Below are 22,704 nucleotides of genomic sequence, written 5' to 3'. Positions count from 1 at the left end.
AAGTAGCCATCAGAGGATGGGTACATGGTGGTCATAAAGGGATGGACATGGTCAGAAACAATGCTCAGGTAGGCCGTGGCATTTAAACGACGCCCAATTGGCATTAAGGGGCCTAAAGTGTGCCAAGAAAACAAACTGAATGTCTCAAAAGAAATCGAGACTAATCAGACCAGGCAACATTCTTCCAGTCTTCAACTGTCCAATTTTGGTGAGCTTGTGCAAATTGTAGCCTCTTTTTCCTATTTGTAGTGGAGATGAGTGGTACCCGGTGGGGTCTTCTGCTGTTGTAGGCCATCCGCCTCAAGGTTGTGCGTGTTGTGGCTTCACAAATGCTTTTCTGCATACCTCAGTTGTAACAAGTGGGTTATTTCAGTCAAAGTTGCTCTTCTATCAGCTTGAATCAGTCGGCCCATTCTCCTCTGACCTCTAGCATCAACAAGGCATTTTCGCCCACAGGACTGCCGCATACTGGATGTTTTTCCCTTTTCACACCATTCTTTGTAAACCCTAGAAATGGTTGTGTGAAAATCCCAGTAACTGAGCAGATTGTGAAATATTCAGACCGGCCCGTCTGGCACCAACAACCATGCCACGCTCAAAATTGCTTAAATCACCTTTCTTTCCCATTCTGACATTCAGTTTGGAGTTCAGGAGATTGTCTTGACCAGGACCACACCCCTAAATGCATTGAACCAACTGCCATTGTGATTGGTTGATTAGATAATTGCATTAATGAGAAATTGAACAGGTGTTCCTAATAATCTTTTAGGTGAGTGTACACTATACATTTTCTGCCCTCCTCTAGTTGCCTTGATTGCACATTTAGTATTGCCATCTGTACTGCATTTGCCTTATGTTACAGATTTTCCTGACCTGGAAGTGGTTTTTTAAATGTTGCTAAGACACTGATCTTGGCCACTGGTTACAAACTGTGGTACCAGTGTAAAGAACACCAGTGGGAACGCAGCATCTAAGCATCTTTTCTAATTCTCTGCCTCTCTCATCTTGCTTTTAGTCACCTTTCGTTTGTTTCCCTCCCTCAATCATTTGCCATCTGTTCCTTGGTATCTCATCCTCTCATTTATATTGTCGACATTTGTTTTTTGCCGTTGGTTTTGCCGGATGGAGCAAGAGACATTCAACTTTGACCCTGTTGTTGTGATTGTTGTCATGGTAACCCAACAGCTGGCTGCATGTTCTAAATTTTTTCACATTCACAACACAGAAGTTATCAACTAGCCATCAGAGGCGTTGTAAGGATTTGGGATTTGTGTATTTGTGTGTGTGTGTTTGTCAGCACATACATACAGCCAGTTTGGACACCCCTACTCATTCAGGGGTTATTGTTTGTTTTTACACATTATAGAATAATAGTGAAGACCTCAAAACTTACAGCTCATCATCCATGCTTCATGGTGGGAATCACACCTATCATTTCTTGTTTCTTGGCCGAAGTAAGTATATTCTTATTATTGGTGTCCTTCAGTAGCGGTATTCACCCTATGTATACCCACCCTAACGCATTAAGAAGAAAAGGAATTCCACACATTAACACGCCTTTAAATTGAAATGAATTCCAGGTTACTTGAAGCTGGTTGAGATAATGAAAAGAATTTGCCAAGCTGTCATCAAGGCAACAGGTGGCTACTTTGAAGAATCTGCAATATGAAAAATAGTCAAACTAAAGATATTACCCTTAAATGAGTAGGTGCACAGACATTTCACTGGTACTGACTACTTTATATACACTACCATTCCAACATTTGGGGTCACTTAGAAATGTCCTTGTTTTTGAAAGAAAAGCTAAAAAAAAAAAAAGTCCAATAAAATAACATCAAATTTATCAGAAATACAGTGTAGAATGTTGTACATTGTTAATGTTGTAAGTGACTACTGTAGCTGGAAATTGCTAACTTTCAATGGAATATCTACAATTTCTTTCAATTGCTGATGGTCCAGATACTCAAATGGTATAAATAAGGCCAGTTTTATTGTTTTTCTGATGATCAGTTAGCCTTTTTAAATGATTAACTTGGATTAGCAAACGCAACATGACATTGGGACACAGGACTGATGGTTGCTGGTAATGGGCCACTGTATGCTTACGTAGATAATCCATAACAAAATCAGCCATTTCCAGCTACAATTGTACTTTACAACATTATCAATGTTTACACTGTATTTCTCATCAATTCAGATGTTATTTTAATGGACAAAAAGCAAGCTTTCCTTTTGAAAACCAGCAGATTTCTAAGTGACCCCAAGCTTTGGAACGGGAGTATACAGTACACACACACAGACATCCAGTGTTTAACTTCACACCTTGAGTGTGCAGTATTTGCCCATTCTTCCTTGCAGAATTGTTAAATTTCAGTTACATTTCATGGTGACCACTTATGGACAGCTACAGGATGTTGCCACCACCATGCTTCACTGTAGACATGGTGTTCTTTGGATGGAAAGATGTATTGTGTTTTTGCCAGACAAAACATTTTGCGTTCAGGTCAAAAAGTTCAATTTCTAACCACAGCACCTTTTGCCACTTGGCCTCGTAATCTACAATGTGCTTTTTGGTAAAGCTCAAACGAGACTTGATGTTGCCTTTTTTGAGTTTTTTTATTCTTGCCAACCTCCAATTGAGGCCAGATTTGTGGAGCGCTTGTGATATTGTGGTCATGTCCACACTAACCAGTATTTGCCATAAAAGCTGCCATTGGCTTTTTAGTAGCCAATGGCACTGATCTCTGATCAGTCTTCTCCTTTCCTGGTCATCCAGTATGGGCGTGATTACCTGATCTACCTAAGGTCTGGGTGTTGCCATATGCCTTCCATTTTTTAATGGTCTTAGCATAGCTCCAAGGGATAGACCTTTGAAATATTTTAATATCCATCTCCTGGCTTCTGCTTTCCACAACTGTTTTATTTTTTTTAAGTATCTTTATGCCCATAGTATATTCTTTGCTTTAAATTGCAGCACTAAGCGTTGGAGTTTATTTTGAACTAATCAAAGTCACTACTGTGGATCACAGATGGAAGTCAATATGGAGAAATGAAATGCATTCAAATGCACTTTTTGGATGATTTGTGATTGACAACAAGTTTGATGTAAGACAACAATCAAATGTCAAAGACAGCAAAATTAAAGGGTGTGTTTATATTGATGGGCCTTTTAAACACATTACAGCAATTATGAAGAGGTTGGTTAACTTATAGTACAGACTTTTTTGCTAACAGTACCTTTGGGATACATTTCAGATTATTAAAAAAATTCAGCAACAGGTTGGCTGAATGGTAAAGTGGCTCAGGTTTTTGTTATTAGAGAAAATACTTTTCTTAGGAGTCACTCCCTTTCATTACGGTTGGTGCAAATGTGTCTTGTGCACTGTTTAATTGTGTTTATTAGCATGATGCACTGAAAAGACATGAAAAGGATGATCACAACAGCCCTCAAGGCCGGATTAGCTGTGGAACATACCTTCTCTGACTGCTAGCCAAGCCTTTTGTCTGCCACAGATGGACATGCATGCACACTCCCACACACCAGCCCAGAAACACGCAGATGTAAAATAAAACTCTTACTTGGGATCAATCTGTCACATTATTTTCTCCTTCCATGCTTCATTAGGCAGGTTGCACTTTTCTCCTTAAATGGTGACCACTGCTATTTAGTAAGTTAGGTGGCATCTTTCTTGAGTTGGCAAGAGAAATGTAGATTCATTTCCTATCCAGAAAAAGGATAATTGTTTGTACATACAGGAAGTCCATTGGTCCCTTATCAAGACATTCACAAGCTGCCTGGTCATTTAACCACCTGTTCAGGGGGTCTTGCTCTAAAAAGAGGCAAACCTACTAAATGTGATTTATCAAGTATAATTATGATATCAGATATCATCTACTTGAAAATAAATGCATTGATACACAGGGAATACGTTGGCACACAGCAGAAATATTTAAGGGATGCTTGAGGAGGGCCATAGTAGGGCATCAACCCAGCAGCAGGACAGGTATCTGCTCCTTTGTGCTTTGGGGAAAAGGAGGAGCACTGACAAAGCCCAACAAAATGACCTCTAGCAGACTACTGGTGTGCGTGTTTCCGTCCAAACTGTCAGAAACAGACTCCATGAGGATGGCATGAGGGCCCAACATCCTCTAGTGGGACCTGTGCTCACAGCCCAGCACCATGTATCTTGATCTTGCCAGGATTGGCAGGTCCAGCATTGACACCCTGTTCTCTTCACAGATGAGTGCAGGCTCACACAGAGCACGTAACAGACGTGAAAGAGACACCGTGGTGAAACTTATACTGCCTGCAACGTCATCCAGCATGACCCATTTGGCGCTGATGGTGTGGGGAGGTATATCCATGGAGGGTCGCACAAAACTCCATGTGCTAACCAGCGGTACCCTGACTGCTGTTAGGTACCAGGATGAAATCCTCAGACCCATGGTCAGACCTAACGCTGGTGCAGTGGGCCCTGGGTTCCTCCTGGTGCAGGACAATACTGGCTTAATGTGGGCAGAGAGTGTAGGAAGTTCCTGGATGATGAAGGCATTGATGCCATTGAATGGCCGTCAGTTTCCCCAGATCTGAATCCAATTGAGAACCTCTGAGACGTTATGTATTGTGCATCTATCGTCATAAGTTAGCACCATAGTCTGTCCAGTAGCTCACTGATGTCCTGATCCCGGTCTGGGAGTAGATCCCCCAGGACACCATCCGCGGTCTCATCAGGAGCATGCCCAGACATTGTCGGGAGTGCATACAGGCAAGTGGGGGCCATACATCGTACTGAGTCACATTATGAGTTGCTGTGATTACATTTCAATTGTTTATTTAGATTTTTGATGTGAGTTTGAATCCAGCCCTCAATTGGTTAGTGATTTTGGTTTCCATTCACCGTTGTTACGTTATTTTATCAACGAATTACACAATGTATAGTAAAGATTTTGATCTTTAATATATTTCGTTCATCGAGACCTGATGTGTGATTTAAGTTGTCCTTTGATGTGACAGAAGACAGAATTGTTTTTGAGCAGTGTATTTTGACTTTACACCAAACCCTGTTTACACTCCATTGTTTCAACAATGTCAATATCTTACCCTTTGGTTTGGAACCTTTGCTTTATTCAACCTTTTCAAATTTTGAGTGCTATACATCAAGACCTTAGTGCACGTGACATGGTCCTATGATTTTTTTTGACGGGAACAAGTAGTTGACAGGCATTAAAGATGATCAACCTACCACAGGGTTGGACTTGATTCTTTCTAAATTCCAATCTGTTCAGTAATTGTATTGCACTGCTTTGTCATTGCAATTGACCCAGGATTACTGTCTGTACCCTACTGTAAGAGTGCCACGTCATATTACAGATCATATATAGATCATACTATGACCATCAAATGAAACCTTATTTGTGATCTTAGTTCAGCCTTTTGTGTGTGCGTGTGTGTTTCCATGTGAATACTGTGGGTTAAAAGCACAGTCCGTCATCCTTTTGATAATTTTTTAATGTCTCACCTTGTAAGACATAAGCATAATGTAATTACCAATATGTGATTTTATCTTTATTGCTGAAGTGCTAATGCAGGTTAGTGCCTGGCCAAGGTAATGAGGCTGCTGGCGTCTCTTCCTCTGTGTTGGAGTCTATTGTGCACTCAAGGTCCACTCTTCATGCAACCCATTTCAGATTTGGCTTTTTCCCTGTTGGTTCCATTCATTTAATTGCTTTGATTTGCACACAGCATTTTTTTTTCCTTTTTCCGAGCAGTCTTCTTTCCATCCATGTGTCACTTTTTCCCCATCTTACTCTGATTGCATCCTTTCACATTTGGTGTTTGTCAAGTCTTCACTAGTGCCTCTCAAGTAAACTAGTGCTTTTTGATGATTTTTAGTAAATGTACTTTATTTTTGATGTGTTCTCCTTTTCTTTCTTCATTCATTTTTTATTCTCTGTTCTCTCCCTATCATCTTCTGTGGTATTTCTCCTTCCTTGTATATTGCCAGGCCTTCTCATGGTGGCCGGACATGATGGCAGGGCATGCCGAGACATTTCTTTCCCTCTACACCGTCGACATGGATAGTGCTCTGCAAGTCCAGCCCGTTGACTCATGGGATAGCTTCCCCTTATTCCAGCTGCTGAACAACTTCCTGCGATGTGACCGTGAGTTCTCCATTTTTCTTCAACTTTTGAACCCCCCCCACACACACACACACACAAATAATTTTGTCACAATCTCTTGTCTTGTTCCCTGACCCTCTGTGTTGTCTCTGTTTTTATTTAAAGCACCCCATATGGCACCACTGTGTTTTAAAACATGTCCCAGCCTTCTCTGCCCAGGTTCCCACCACTAAAACACTCATTAACACCTAGGGTGCCATGATAAACGAGTCGTTAGAAGGAAAAGGTTAACTGTACTTAGTGTGCATCGGGACAATAATTAGCCTCCGCTTCAGTGAAGTAACTAAGAAACAAAGAACAGAGGAAAGATTCACACCATATGTCAGAAATACAATTGGGAATTCAAGGGGCTGGATTGGGACTGCCACCTTTGTAATGCTGTGTCACACAGACAAGAGAGCATTAGCACGGTTTGTGTCACCAGTCTCATCATGCTGTACTCCATTTTTAGTTATTTTCTTATAAAACAGCAAACAATAGTTTGGGCACTTTGTACTTGGGCATAGCTCGTCACATGTTAACAAGCAAGGATACTGATGAAAGGTTATACGGTACAGTGGGGAGAACAAGTATTTGATACACTGCCGATTTTGCAGGTTTTCCTACTTACAAAGAATGTAGAGGTCTGTAATGTTTATCTTGGGTACACTTCAACTGTGAGAGACAGAATCTAAAACAAAAATCCTGAAAATCACATTACACACCATTACAATATTTAAACAGCGGGAATGCAACTTTTACCTCAGTCATAAAATGTTTGCTTAAATAACATGGACTACAGAATGTTTATTAGTGGAACTAAAGTGTACTGTTTTACAAAGATTACTGTAGATGGATAGCGAATGGCTATACAGCCTATCTATAATGAAAACAATGAAGAAAAATTGGAACGAGGGGAATTGAACCGTAGTAAAAACAAGGCCAGGGGTAATTCCACAAAACCACATGGCCTGCTGCCATTCAGTTCAGCACTGTATCGTCTACAAAATGTAACTTTTACCCCAGCCATTCCATTATTTGCTGAAATAACGAGGGCAACCGAACATTTTATTAACGGAAACGCATCATCTTTTACTGCGCAAGGGGTTGTGATCTGTATCACCCCAAAGTCCACCAGAAATAGTAGCAATATAACCATAAATACTTTTATTTTAGGCTTACTTTATAACGCATCTACTGAAGCTTGAAGCCAGCAAGGTTTTTTTCTGTTGTGATCCTAAAGCATACTTTCTCTCAGAGGCAGAACTAGTGGTTAGAGACATGGAAGTCTGCGATCTCAACCCAATCGAGCCTGCATTTCACTTGCTGAAGACGAAACTTAGGTCATAAAGACCAATGAACAAACAACAACTGAAGACAGCTGTAGTAAAGGCCTGGCAAAGCATCACTATGGAGGAAACCCAGCGTTTGGTGATGTCCATGCATTACCTGCAAATAATTCTCAAACCTTTTATTTTTGATTGTGTTAATTTGTCCGATTACATTTGAGCCCCTGAAATAAGGGGACTATGTATGAAAAGGGTTGCAATTCCTAAATGTTTCATACAAGATTTTTGTTCAACCCCTTGAATTAAAGCTGAAAGTCTGCACTTCAATTGCATTTCGGTTGTGTTATTTCAAAACCATTGTGGTAGCCAAAATTATGAAGATTGTGAACTTTACTAACTACACTTAGTAATTATGAAAATACTAACTGTAGTACCTTCAAAACACCAGTCTCAACGTCAACAGTGAAGTGGCAACTCCAGGATGCTGGCCTTCGAGGCTGAGTTGCAAAGAAAAAGGCATATTTCAGACTGGCCAATAAAAAGATTAAGATGGACAAAAGAACAGAGGAAGATTGGAAAAAAGTGTCATGGACAGATGAATCTTAGTTTGAGGTGTTCGAATCACAAAGAAGAACATTCATGAGACACTGATCAATTAAAAAGATGCTGGTGGAGTACTTGATGCCACCTGTCAAGAATGGTGGAGGCAATGTGATGGTCTGGGGGTGCTTTGGTGGTGGTAAAGTGGGAGATTTTTACAGAATAAAAGGGATCTTGAAGAAGGAATTCTATCACTCCATTTTGCAACACCATGCCATACCCATGTGGACAGCGCTTGATTGGAGCCAATAGCCTCCTACAACAGGACAATGACCCAAAGCACAGCTCCAAACTAAGCAGGAACTATTTAGGGAAAAAGCAGTAGGCTGGTATTTTTTTCTATAATGGAGTGGCCAGCACAGTCACAGATCTCAACTCTATTGAGTTGTTGTAGGAGCCGCTTGACCATATGGTATGTACGAAGTGCCCATCAAGGCAATCCAACATGTGGGTGGTGCTTAAGGAAGCATGTACCTCAACAAATTGACAACTCGAATGCAAAAGTTCTGCAAGGCTGTTATTGCAGCAAATGGAAGATTCTTTGATGAAAGCCAAGTTTGAAGGACACTATTATTTCAATTAAAAATTGAAAATCTTTCTAACCTTGTCAATGACTATTTCCAATTCATGTTTGCTATATTTCCTATTCAAACTCATTTCATGTATGTTTTCTTGGAAAACAAGGACATTTCTGACCCCAAACTTTTGAACAGTATTGTACATAACGCCCAAAAGAGTGGGTGTCATTCTTATATAACGTTCGCTCAATGGTTGTTTGTTTGAGAAAAGAGCATGCACACAAATGGAGGAGAGAAAAATGCAGCGGTAGCCATAACCAACTGTGCTACAGGACTAGAAGCCATTATGTATCAAGTCATAACAGTGCCTCTATAGGATGGAGAAGTCTGGAGGAGCTAGATAGCTCAACTATCCATCTATATCCTATTTGCTTAACTTACCATTTCAACTTACAGATTCAGCTGCCTTACTTTATATAGTGTTTTGTTGACAAAAATCATTTTTGTCAGTGTCTTCCATGCATTAACGGCATCTTCTTGAATTAGTGTACTCCCATCCTCTTGCTAACTGTACTTATTACTCCTTTCTGAGTGGGTAAAAATGAATAGAATAAAAGCATTGTCAGAAAAATAAATGTCTTGCCCATTCCAGAATGTAGACAGTATAGGCTCACTCCCTTCCAGGTGGTTGTCTTTGTGTTTCTACCACTATATATCTCTCTCTCTGTCTGACAATCTCATACTTTCTCACTTATTCATGCGTAACTATGAGCTTTTGTTTCATTGCCAGCTGTGAATAGGGCAAAATCCATTGTTTCACGTTGTCTATTGAGGCCTCACACAGATCAGACAAACACCTGAAGCTTCTCTTTCTTCCGTTTTCTGTTATTACCATCCTCCATTAATCTTGTAATTATTTCAACTGTCATAACAAATATTTGATTTTAAGACTTAGGTAATGTGGATATTGGCTGAACAAAATATAGAGTATAATTATCGTTTTCACTATTACTGCAAATGAGGCCCCTGTTTTCGATCATACCTCTTAAGTAAGAAGATAAAATGGATAAACAATTGAAAAGCAGATGGTAGCAGGTTTCCCTTATGTTTTCACTATTTTCAATGAGGTTTCCTACTTTAACCACTACTCCTCTGGAACTGTTTGTCTGATCCCCATAAAACATTGTATGTAGCTTACATTAGCACACTTAACTCTATATTGTCCATTGGTCCTGCTAAATCAGTATGGCCACTATGTGCCCGTGAGCTAACATGAAAGTTTTTTGCATTGTTTGAACCTTTGCATTGTTTGAATCCATAGATGCTACGTGCCAAGTTGTGTGAAGATCTGTTTCTAAATTATTCTTAATGATGGGAAATCTGCCATGGCAGACTATGAGTGCTAGAGGCAAATTTGTTCCTTGTGTGGTGGTTCACTTACAAAATGTTTCAAGTCTATGTCACACTGGGTGGGGGGGCAAGCTTTTGAAAATATCACATAGCAATAATGTTACTTTTTAATGTTTGTAGTGTGACAAAAACATATTTCATTAATCACACCAGGTCTGAATAATCACATATAATGCGGATTAACTGCAGTAACTGCTCACTTTAGTGGCTGCATGTGTTGGAAATGGGATCTTGTTGGGAGAGAAGCCATATACTCTTGGGAGGGTGTGCAGGCTAGTGTTAACCATGACGGAACAGAGTGATGGGGAATTAGGACTAATGAAGTCCTGAGAGATTATCAGAGGCCTACACTTCTCTGTCTCTCTTTTTCCTTTGTCTCTCTCTGTTTTTCTATTTATTTGAAAAGTATCTAGCTGCAGCCAGGGGCACTCTCAAGCAGGGCAGTGCTGAGCCTGGGTGGGTGCTGAGCCTGGGTGGGTGCTGAGCCTGGGTGGGTGCTGAGCCTGGGTGGGTGCTGAGCCTGGGCGGGTGCTGAGCCTGGGCGGGTGCTGAGCCTGGGCGGGTGCTGAGCCTGGGTGGGTGCTGAGCCTGGGTGGGTGCTGAGCCTGGGCGGGTGCTGAGCCTGGGCGGGTGCTGAGCCTGGGCGGGTGCTGAGCCGGGGCGGGTGCTGAGCCGGGGTGGGTGCTGAGCCGGGGTGGGTGCTGAGCCTGGGTGGGTGCTGAGCCTGGGTGGGTGCTGAGCCGGGGCGGGTGCTGTTGACATATACAACATTTCCTTGTGATTTAATTGATTGCAAGGTTATGAGTTAATTTGCAACCAACACAAGTTAAACTTAATTACCAGCATACAGTCTCCAACGTACAAACATTTGGTATGTATAAATCAAATGTATATGAATGTAAAGCTATATGTTGATCCTTGTCTGATTGTGTCTGTTGTCTTTACATTCCATTCCAGGTAAAGTAACTGCTTATCATGGGCACTTAAACTGATAACCTTGCTAAAGTGAGAGTCAATGAAATCGTTAGCAGAGGCATGGTAGTAAACGGCAGTTATGAGCCTTGTCCACAGTCCTGACACCGCCCAATTCCCCTGTCCACAGTCCTGACACCGCCCAATTCCCCTGTCCACAGTCCTGACACCGCCCAATTCCCCTGTCCACAGTCCTGACACCGCCCAATTCCCCTGTCCACAGTCCTGACACCGCCCAATTCCCCTGTCCACAGTCCTGAAACTGCCCAATTCCCCTGTCCTCAGTCCTGAAACTGCCCCATTCCCCTGTCCACAGTCCTGAAACTGCCCCATTCCCCTGTCCACAGTCCTGAAACTGCCCCATTCCCCTGTCCACAGTCCTGAAACTGCCCCATTCCCCTGTCCACAGTCCTGAAACTGCCCCATTCCCCTGTCCACAGTCCTGAAACTGCCCCATTCCCCTGTCCACAGTCCTGAAACTGCCCCATTCCCCTGTCCACAGTCCTGAAACTGCCCCATTCCCCTGTCCACAGTCCTGAAACTGCCCCATTCCCCTGTCCACAGTCCTGAAACTGCCCCATTCCCCTGTCCACAGTCCTGACACCGCCCAATTCCCCTGTCCACAGGCCTGAAACTGCCCAATTCCCCTGTCCACAGGCCTGAAACTGCCCCATTCCCCTGTCCACAGTCCTGACACCGCCCAATTCCCCTGTCCACAGTCCTGACACCGCCCAATTCCCCTGTCCACAGTCCTGACACCGCCCAATTCCCCTGTCCACAGTCCTGAAACTGCCCTATTCCCCTGTCCACAGTCCTGAAACTGCCCTATTCCCCTGTCCACAGTCCTGAAACTGCCCAATTCCCCTGTCCACAGTCCTGAAACTGCCCCATTCCCCTGTCCACAGTCCTGACACCGCCCCATTCCCCTGTCCACAGTCCTGACAACGCCCAATTCCCCTGTCCACAGTCCTGAAACTGCCCCATTCCCCTGTCCACAGTCCTGAAACTGCCCCATTCCCCTGTCCACAGTCCTGACACCGCCCAATTCCCCTGTCCACAGGCCTGAAACTGCCCAATTCCCCTGTCCACAGGCCTGAAACTGCCCCATTCCCCTGTCCACAGTCCTGACACCGCCCAATTCCCCTGTCCACAGTCCTGACACCGCCCAATTCCCCTGTCCACAGTCCTGACACCGCCCAATTCCCCTGTCCACAGTCCTGAAACTGCCCTATTCCCCTGTCCACAGTCCTGAAACTGCCCTATTCCCCTGTCCACAGTCCTGAAACTGCCCAATTCCCCTGTCCACAGTCCTGACAACGCCCAATTCCCCTGTCCACAGTCCTGACACCGCCCAATTCCCCTGTCCACAGTCCTGACAACGCCCAATTCCCCTGTCCACAGTCCTGAAACTGCCCCATTCCCCTGTCCACAGTCCTGAAACTGCCCCATTCCCCTGTCCACAGTCCTGAAACTGCCCCATTCCCCTGTCCACAGTCCTGAAACTGCCCCATTCCCCTGTCCACAGTCCTGAAACTGCCCATTTTTACTGTCTACAGTCCTGACACCGCCCAATTCCCCTGTCCACAGGCCTGACAACTGACATCCTTGCCATCAATTTTATGGCCACAGTTGAACAGGGTTGTTATTTGTAACCAGCGTAGAAGATTGATGCAGTCTAAATTTTAGCCATCCTACTTTCAGAACCTGTCGGTGGTCAGTCACGTTTATGTGTTACGTTAGAGCATGGCGAGGAAAGCACATTTGGTGAATAAGGAAGGCGTTGGAATACTCAACAAATTAGGGATTTCTATAGCATACATTTTTCAGTCAGATTAGAAACAAGTGAATAACTGTAATTACAGCATCTCCAGCACCCCAGACAGCACATTACACACAGCAGGTCCTTCTGCTGACAGAGGAGGGGGGGAGTTAGACAAGGTGGGACAGTCGTGTTATTTTTTGTTTTACACTATTTACATGTCCAAACCAACCTGCCCAAGATTAGTTATTTCCAACTCAGGCCCGGCCCAAACCCGTCGAGCCTCTCATAGTAGCACATAAACTCACAGTACCACATAAATGAAGGAAACACTCAAACATAATCATAAATTGACACTATATACAGCTAGTCCCAAACAGATTTCCTGCGAAGCAGTTGCACTAATCAGACAGCAGCTCGGTTTGCTTTTAAAGAACCAGTGTTTGAAAAAAGTTATACATTTGAGTTTTTTGCAATTCGTTTCCGTCATTAGAGGCAAATACCAAATGTAATGACGGCCAGTGAATGTGTGTATTTTAAGAGTGACCGGTTTGGGGTGTGTACCGAAAGGGAGTTAACTGTAGTACTAGTGGATGTTGAACGGTTTGGGGTGTGTACCGAAAGGGAGTTAACTGTAGTACTAGTGGATGTTGACCGGTTTGGGGTGTGTACCGAAAGGGAGTTAACTGTAGTACTAGTGGATGTTGACCGGTTTGGGGTGTGTACCGAAAGGGAGTTAACTGTAGTACTAGTGGATGTTGACCGGTTTGGGGTGTGTACCGAAAGGGAGTTAACTGTAGTACTAGTGGATGTTGGGGAATGATTAGAAGTCTGAACCAGTGAGTCTACTATTCTTATGCAGATATCATCATGTGGATTGTAGGAAGTTAAGGATTTCACCTGTGACGGACGAGAACAGTGCAAGCTCACCAACACCTTAAGCTATAGATGCTCATTTCCGTCGTTCTTTCTCATTCTCCCCAGCTCACCTCTGCAATGGCGTGTTCCACAAACACCTCCAGGACCTGTTCATCCCACTGGTGGTGCGCTATATTGACCTCATGGAGTCCTCCATTGCCCAGTCCATCCACCGCGGCTTCGAGCAGGAAACCTGGCAGTCAGTCAAGTAAGAGCCCTTCCTCCCCAGCAATGTACATAGACTGGAAATGACCGGAACACCGTAAGCAATATTGCAACTGCTACTGGGAGGCTATGTGATCATGGAAAGTGAGGGTGCAACAGAGAAAAAAAAGATTTAACCGCGGATGCTTTCATTTCCGTACATCAGATTGTGCAATGACTCGGTCTGAACCGGTCTCTCATCACAGATTAATGAGAAGATTGAAAGTACATCACAGTTGCTGCTGTTGTAGTTCCAAAATAACTTCAGCTACCACAGAGAACCACGTCAATCTGCAGACTGATTTATACGGATGGGTAATGACCAGTGCGTAATTTGTAAATCATGAGGTCCTGGAACATGTTGGAGCGTGCGGGAGAGATGAATCAGTGGGCGTAGAGGTACCAGAATGCATAGCTCTGTTGCAACTAGTTAAAACTTTCAAAGGTTTTGTTGGAGAACAATTCTCGTTCTTAGCTATAGGCTAAAATATAGGGGAATTAGCATGCTTGTCAGCAAGAAGATTGCTATGCTTATTTTATTCTTAAAAACCTAGGAAGGTGGGTTAGGGTGAACCTGTTGTTAAGTTTAAAACATGCCCTTTGGTTTAACTTTGTAGGTTTTTGCTCGGTAAGTATTTTAGTAAATACAAGGATACAATTCATCAACAAAAAGCAAGCAGAGAATATTTTCTTTTATATAATTTTTTCGCTTCAGCTACAGATGTGTCCCTCTATACCGTCCACTGAAGAGCCGTGAAGTCATGTTGTCATCAAATGTAGGTTGAAACGACACATTCAGAGAAATCTATCTGTTGTCTTTTGTCCCTGTTGTGTCTTTCGGTTGTGGTTTGGTGTCTCGTTCATTACATTGCAGGACAATAACCAACAACCTACCGAGCGTGCCTCTGCCCAGAGTCAATCTCCCGCAGATGCCCAGCTTCTCAGCACCCTCCTGGATGGGCCCACTGTGTGACAGCACGTGTGTATGGGCTGCCGCAAGGCCTTCTGGGGCGCTGTTGCATGTCTCTGCTGTGGTTGTCTTGACCCATCCACAAACACCATGCGTTTAAATATTATACCGGTTGAATGTGTTGGGTAGAACTCTTAATGTAAGGAAAGAAACCGGAAGATAAGCTTGTCACTACTGATGCTTTTATAACTGTGCAATCCCTTTTATCGCAACACACACATTCTGAGACTGTCTGCTCCTTCTAATGACCCCCGACTAATATCTTCTGTGATATGAAGATGACAGCATGGTTGTTTTTGTCTTGTGAGAATTGCTCTGCAGTGCGTTGTTCTTCAGCATGCATCTATTTTGTGGTACCGCAAGGACTCCATAGCGGAATGTACCATACATGTTTGTAGCTAGCCTCCTAGTTCTGGGATCGTTGTGGAATGTGTATGACATGTTTTTGTGCCCACATGCAACATAATTGAGGTACCTTTAGGGATATTGATCTTTATATGGAAAGCATCAGAGAGAGACCGGTTGTTGCCACTAGCTTTAGTGGTAAGATTTGTTAATCAATTCTTACCTCAGTAAGAGTTGTGGAATGGGTTATGTCTAATGAGTGTAAATAAGAAATGTTATTCTTTCTTATTTCAGCCCACACGGAAATAATTTACCAGAAATTTTGTAAGTAGCCTTAGCTGTTTAACAGATTTCATTCAATACCGTTTTTCGAAACCTCAGTGGTTGTCTTTGTGACCATTATCTGCGCTTTTTTAACCGACCCCTCTGCTGAAACCGTTGTTATAATTGAGCTGTCAAGATCCCCACGACCAAGATCATTAAGTGAAAGTTAGCTGGCCTAGCAGGATTCATGTGGTTCTGAAGTGGCAGTAGTGAGAGTGAGCAGTGGAGTCACTGGTGTTAACACCAGACAGTATTTGAATGAACAGTGGAGTCACTGGTGTGACCACCAGACGGTATTTGAATGAACAGTGGGGTCACTGGTGTGACCACCAGACGGTATTTGAATGAACAGTGGGGTCACTGGTATGACCACAGAGGGTATTTGAATGAAGAGTGGGGTCACTGGTGTGACCACCAGACGCTATTTGAATGAAGAGTGGGGTCACTGGTGTGACCACCAGACGGTATTTGAATGAACAGTGGGGTCACTGGTGTGACCATCAGATGGTATTTGAATGAACATCGATATCCTTGGCTTCTGAGGGTGCAGTGGAAACAGTGGCAGTAGCGAGACCACCCGAGGGTGTCCTTCTCCGAAGGGAGGCCGAGGTGTGATGTTTGGGAAAGGCTTCTCGCACCACTCTCCCCCGTCCCCCACCGTAGGACCCCCGCCCACCCACCACCCCTCGCCTCGCCTCCGAGAAAACCTGGCACTTCGTTAGCGAGCACAGACGGGCATCTGGGATCGCTCTGTTCCCCCGGGAGAGGGGACGCTCAGAGAAGAGAGCTCCTAATTAGTCGTCAGGGGGGATATGAGCGAGCATTTAATTGCAACACAGATTTCGCCCAAATGATTTATTCCCGCGTGCCACTTGTGAAGGTAACAGTCTTTTAAAGGCGAAGTGAGAAAAGTGAGGGAGTAAGTGCGTTAGCTCCCCCCACCAGCCCAACACACAAACTATCCCTCTGATTCGCTGTACACTTGGATGCTGGTTGCTGCCACCGGTTGCCATGTGTTGCAGGGTAACCTCCTGTAGACACCGGGAGGAGGTGGCCATGGAGACCCATCTGTTGGTGTTTAGAGCCTCCTTAGTCACAGTTAGTCTAACAACCAGACATGTTCATTCACTGAAGAGTATGTTCAGTTACTCTGACAGACAGGCATGTTCATTCACTCGTAGAATATGTTCAGGAACTGTTGCTTGTTGAGTTTCTTAAAGGGTTAGTTTGTTGTTTGGGCAATGAGGCTATTTATCCAGTTCCCCAGAGTCCAGTGAGCTTGTGAATACCATTTTAATGTCGCTGTGTGCAGTTTGGAGAAACTACCTATTTAGCATGTAAAGTATTCTGCAATAGTCTTAGGCACCTGAAATTTGAACTAAATCGATTTATTTGGGGACTAAGTGTTTTATCATTTTATATAAATGATATATGTAAGCTGCAAATTCATTTTAATGTAGTTTGTGTCTGGGAACTTGTGAATACACAGCTCTTTTTTGGTGTGTATGCTTGCATGGAAAACATCAATGAAGGTTTTTGATTGTGTCATATTGTTTTTTTTCACCTATGTATTCCACATATGAGAAGAAAAAGACTGTGATTGGCTTCTTCCCGCCCCTTGCTCTAGTAACGGCTCGGCAACCTCAGAGGACCTCTTCTGGAAGTTGGATGCTCTCCAGATGTTTGTCTTGGACCTCCACTGGCCAGAGCCTGAGTTTGCCAAACACCTGGAGCAGAGGCTGAAGCTCATGGCATGCGACATGATGGAAGCCTGCGTCAAAAGGTGAGGGCCAATGTCACACCTGGGATGGCTTGGGGATCAGCATTTAGTCATGTCCTGGGTTATGACCGAGATGTTATTGAGGATAATGAGGAGTGTCCGCGATGGGGTTTTGAAATGTGGTTTCCATCGCCCCACTTGGATTGACCTATATTATAAACCCATTCAAATACCATTTATTTTAACCAAAGAACAAAAGCCGCCTTCGACTCCAAGATGCAGAAGGCCAGTAAGTCAACGGAATTCCGGGTGTCCCTGTCCGTGTGCACCATGTTCAACGTGCTCATGGATGCCAAGAAGCAGTACTCCAAACTCTGTGTACTGGACTCCAGTCAAGAGGTACAGGCACACTCGACCGCTGTTGTCTGTTCTGTGACCACACATACTGACCGTGCATTTCCTTTAATGTATGCAAAAACAAGGAGAATCATCAATCCAGGTTGTTTTGTTATTTAATTTAGTGATTGGATGGAAGAATTGAAAAATGGTGGTTCTTTTGTCAATTTGTTTTTTCATTCCATTACTTTCCTTTAGGCCATGGCAGACTCCGTAATCTCCATGTCAACCTTGTTTAATAATTGTAACGATGGACACATTCATATCCTATCCAAATTAGCGATAAGTGTAATGTTTTCTGTTTCTCAATGCTACTGAATGAGCTCTTAAGAGCTCTGAATGAGAACCCCATTACAGCACGGCGCCATGCTAAATGCCCTACCGAGCAACCATTTACAGTGTCACTATGCAGTGCTGAGCTCACTGTCCCCTTTAGCTTCACTCTCCCTAAGTCCCAAAGGATGTTGATTCATATCCAAACAGACACTCCATGAACACTACAAATTCCCATTTGATTTCCAATTTCAGGTTGAACATTTGCACAGCCCTAATTGAGGAACCAAATTCCTTGTTAATGTGATAGGGATTGGGTTTTATTTCACCTGCTAAAAATGCAGTCGATATCATTATGTAATATTAAATAATGTCAACAATTTTGGCTTTGTCAAGGAAATTGAATAATGTATCAGGCTACAGTTTGACGACAACAACAAAACATGAGCAATAGATCATGAAACGCCTGAACCAATGTTTTTCATTTGGGATATAAGTCTTTAGATTTTAAAACAGTTATTGAATGTTATAGAACAATTCTGAAATACATATTTTTTTTAAAATATTGAATTTGAACTGTATCGTAGTCTAAGTCTACCCTGTTCAAATCCTCACTCTTTTCTTTGTTTCATTTTCATATGTCCGTCACATCATTGTTTGCATCCAAGATTGACAAACAATGGGTAAGTTCCCCCATCTCTTCCACTCTGTCTGGGATTCCAAAGCACACCTTTCTTTGTTAGTTTTCTTCCACCATATAATTCTCCCATCGACTGAGTACGTATGTATTTATTGTATATCTGATACATTTCTACTTGTTTTAGTGTACATTCAGACATCCATATGCATTCACACGGATGTCCCTTCTGATACTGGCCAACGCATTAAACAGTTTGTCAAACTCCTGACATGTCTCAGATGGTCCTCCATTTGAACCACATCCAAAAATTTGGCCGTACAATGCCAGACAATGTCTTTGTGCATAGCAGTCAGTGCCAGAGTGCTCACATCAACACAAAAGATCCTGGTATTTCATATTTTTACACATTGAATGGCGTCTCCCTTTGCCAGTTCCATCATACTTCTCATTCAAACCTCTGAATGGAGAAGTCCTCTAAACTTTTAGGAGATCAGAAATGAATTTCCTGCAAAGTACAAGCTGGTTGAGATAGGACACTTAAATCAATTAGCACAGAGAAATGGCCCCCTTTGTGATTTTCCACTTAATAGTTTGCTGTGACCTGAATCATTCCCCATCGCATAATCGAATAGCTTAATTGAAAGCACCACAAATCAAATTAGAACTGTTTTGCTGTATATCAATTTACCCGTTTGATCTATAAGTCTAAAGGAATGATCCGTTATACACTAAGTTGGTGTTGTTGTTGTTTTCATTACCAAGGGAGAGCTGGCATATGGAAATGCCTGTTGGGCCTCATTGAAGTGGCTCTTTGTGGTTTGCTACCAGATAAATGTTTTTAAAAGAAATTATTGTTCTTTTCGGTGCGGCGCGCACATGGCAAAGACCTTGCAATTTAATCTTCCCTCATGTGAAAAAGGACTTCACAGTTTGGCCCCCCGTGTAAAATAAAAAGCAAACACATCAATGTTAATTGAGGTAAAAAGTCCTTAAGATTCGTTGGACATTTCTGTTTATGAAGGAAGCTGCCATTTTGTGGGATGGAGAAAAAGGTGAAAAGAGAATTAGGGCTGCCGACAGTGACCTCTATGCACCCTCAATTTGTCACCGATCTGTGGGCTTTGTTGATTGAAATTTTTAATTTGGATGTCCTTTAGACGCGCCTTGAAAGGGCATTGTCACTAAGAGATGAACTCCCTGGCTGCCGTGCGAGCGTTGAAGGCAGCCTTTCAACACCGCAAATGGAGACTCCTTCCCTCATCGCTCCCCCCAACTCCCTCTCCCTCGTTCTCTCTCTCTCAACCTTTTCTACCACTGCCCCTCTTTTTTGGGAGGGGGAGAAAGACCCATGAATATGGGGGTTATATGAGACATGAAATGGCGGATTAATTGAATCCAGTGTGAGCCTTTGGTCCCTGCAGCTGGACCGGTGCTTTAGAGAAACACAAGGCTGCTCTAATTGTGGGGAGGCACAAATAGTATCCTTCAAATTCCTTTGCCTCTGAGCAAGAGCGGGAATGCCATTCAGCTACATAATGGCCTTATTAGCTGCTTAACTCAGCGGTGCTACATGGGAAGATTTTCTCTGCTGAATGTTTGGGTGTGTGGGTGGGTGGGTGGGTTTGTGTGTGTGTGGGTGGGTGTTTGGGTGGGTGTTTGGGTGTGTGTGTGTTTGGGTGGGTGCGTGCGCTCATAGAAGTGTGCATGCATGGATGATGATCGTGCCTCGGTGCGTGCGTGCGTGCTTGGATGTGTGCGAGTGTGGATGTGTGTCATTATTCAATAATTTAATCAATTTCTCCCTTCTCATAGATCTTTGAAATGTTTATTTCCCTTCTCCTCAGCAACAGTACCATTCCAAAATTGATGTCCTGATCGATGACGCTTTCAAAGACATGATTTCCTGTCTGGTCTCAAAGGTATGTTACTTCTATTCCTACACAAGCCCAATAACCCATCCCTCCCTATAGATAACTGCATATGGATGTGTGTCAGCTGTTCTGAACATCAAATCAGATGCGAAAGAATCACATCGTCATTTCCACAGCTACCTGATCCTGACTTTACACAGTTCTATGTTATCAAACCTGTTGCTTCCACAGTGGAAAAATCAGACAGAATATTTTATAAACACAAATGTAGAGGAATTACAGACGTGAACGTAAAGTCACTTAGACAGAACACTTTTCTTTATGAATGGCAAATTAACGTGTCCGGTTCCGTTCTTTCCCCTGGCAGTTTACCGGAGTTCTAGACTGCATTCTCTCCAAGCTTTCCAGATATGACGAAGGAACATTCTTTTCCTCAATCCTCTCTTTCACGGTAAGAAGTGGTGCTTTTTTGTCCCTTGTCGGAGAATGTGGGCCCAATGCATTGAGTGCTAATAAAAGCAACGTGTGATTTGCTGTAACCAAATCTGCTCAGGTGAAATGTTTTGTATCTTTCCTTTGCCTCGAAGGTGAAAGCAGCTGCCAAGTACGTGGATGTGCCTGTGAGTATTAGTTCTCTCTTGCTCATACAAACCTGTTTGTTTGCACATATACAGTCAAAACGGGCTGTTCACTGAACAGCTCTGGAAAAGAGGGCTCTCTGAAGGTCGTATTTAATATGGAAGGTCATATTTAAACCTGGGTGCAAAATGTTCCCATTTTGCCCGGAAGCATTGGTTTGTTTCAGAGGTGTAGACTGCATTCTATCATTACTGGCATCATTGGCTGATGGAACCGTTTCTTTTTTTTTTTCTTTTTTTTTTTATGATTCACCGAGTTGTTGGTCGTGGGCGGTCACCACACACCACAGCAACACTAATGAGTGACAACGCCATGCCAGGGAGCAAAAGCTCAGAATCAGCCGACAGAAAGATGACAAATAAAGCGACGCGGAACCCTACTAATTTGCCAAAGGGGAGACGCAACAATAGTTACTGTAGGACAGGCACATTACGCCTACGCTCCGTTGCACAGGGAGTGAAAAGCGAATTCTCGGATTTGCCTAATGGAAAAAGTAGGGTCCAATGTACAAGTCTGAGGCCGTCTGTGGATTTTCGACAGCCAGGGGGTCATCACTTGTTTAGTTTAGCCACTTAATTGTGACGGTCTCAGGAAGCCTTCCAAAGCAAAGTGACCCAAGAGTACAGCATGGACCCATACCTAGAATACTTCCTAAGGGATTGTGAAAGTAATTGAGATATTTAAAATGCTATTTGAACCATGTTGGTAGCACTGCAGCTATTAGTTTGTGTAAGTTGGGAGTCTAATTAGAAAGCCAGCTCAGCCAGGGCCTAGACCCAGCAGAGGGGTTTTGCCAAATATTGGTCCTTCTCTTCAGTACTTCCACTTGTGCTTGTCATTGGATCAGCAAATGTGTGCTGTTGGCACAGGTTCCCACAGCTCTGTGCCTGCTCTTCCTCCATCACCTGGAATTCGAATGGAACCTCCACCTTGCGCTTTTGTCTGGAGGGAACCAAAAGCTGCTAAGCCCTGTTTACAGGTGGGCTGGAGAGAAGGGGGGGTGGAGGAGAGCCGCGTCTCTGTGGCCTTTCGCAGGAAACTCTTCTGGGTCCTTGTCACGAAACGCTGATCCCTCCTTCCTTTTTTTGTGAAGACCGCCCTGTTCAAGGGCCTGGTTTTGGCAGTGACACCCATTTGTGCGCCCAGGCCAATGCATACACACACTCTCTGTTCCTCACACACACTCTCTGTTCCTCGCACACACGCGCGCACACACACACGGACATACACACCTAGCTGCACCTGGGAGAAACGGATCCAGGGCAGGAAACCAGACTGGCAGCAGTGTATAATTAGCAGCAACACATTTTGTTCTCTCTCTCGCTCCCCCTCTCCAGCCCCCCCCCCCCCCAGTGCTTATCCCCTTAGGTTAACCCCTCATTACTGTCGGGTGGCCCCGCCCAAACTGTACGTCTCCCATTCAGCTACCGTCATGGCCCTGGACCACCTCCCCTTCGTCCTCGGTACCCCCACACCCTTTGACATCATTCGATTCCACACCGGATTGTTGACAGTCTGGATGGGATTGTGTGTGTGTGTGTGTGTGCGGGTATGTGTCTAGCGTGTTTGGAGTCGAGTCAAATACAGAACCGGTGATTGTTCCATGAAAGGGGACAGAGCGTGACAGAGGCCACCAGTGTCTCGGTCTTCATGCCTCCCACCTCACAGCATTGTCATCGCCTCACGTAGGATGACAC

General features: G+C 43.7%; 1 protein-coding gene across 10 annotated transcripts in view; it reads left to right on the top strand.

Moving 5' to 3' along the window:
• Positions 1-22,704, top strand: part of cadps2 (Ca++-dependent secretion activator 2) — a 203,319-nt gene that overhangs the window by 166,298 nt on the left and 14,317 nt on the right. For 2 of the 10 annotated variants that reach the window (XM_029115027.2, XM_029115020.2), the window contains 10 exons: positions 6,006-6,162; positions 13,692-13,833; positions 14,704-14,808; positions 15,439-15,468; positions 17,096-17,251; positions 17,440-17,587; positions 18,526-18,540; positions 20,342-20,416; positions 20,736-20,819; positions 20,956-20,988. In XM_029115027.2, the coding sequence (XP_028970860.1) occupies positions 6,006-6,162; positions 13,692-13,833; positions 14,704-14,808; positions 15,439-15,468; positions 17,096-17,251; positions 17,440-17,587; positions 18,526-18,540; positions 20,342-20,416; positions 20,736-20,819; positions 20,956-20,988 (945 nt within the window). The remainder of the gene's footprint in view (positions 1-6,005; positions 6,163-13,691; positions 13,834-14,703; positions 14,809-15,438; positions 15,469-17,095; positions 17,252-17,439; positions 17,588-18,525; positions 18,541-20,341; positions 20,417-20,735; positions 20,820-20,955; positions 20,989-22,704) is intronic. The other 8 variants (XM_029115021.2, XM_029115022.2, XM_029115024.2 and 5 more) reach the window with 8 other exon arrangements.

Source organism: Esox lucius, chromosome 19, assembly GCF_011004845.1.
Source record: "Esox lucius isolate fEsoLuc1 chromosome 19, fEsoLuc1.pri, whole genome shotgun sequence".
In the NCBI taxonomy this organism is placed as follows: Eukaryota; Metazoa; Chordata; class Actinopteri; order Esociformes; family Esocidae; genus Esox; species Esox lucius.
The sequence above is the reverse complement of the archived record's forward strand: the minus strand, read 5'-3'. Positions and strand labels throughout refer to the sequence as shown.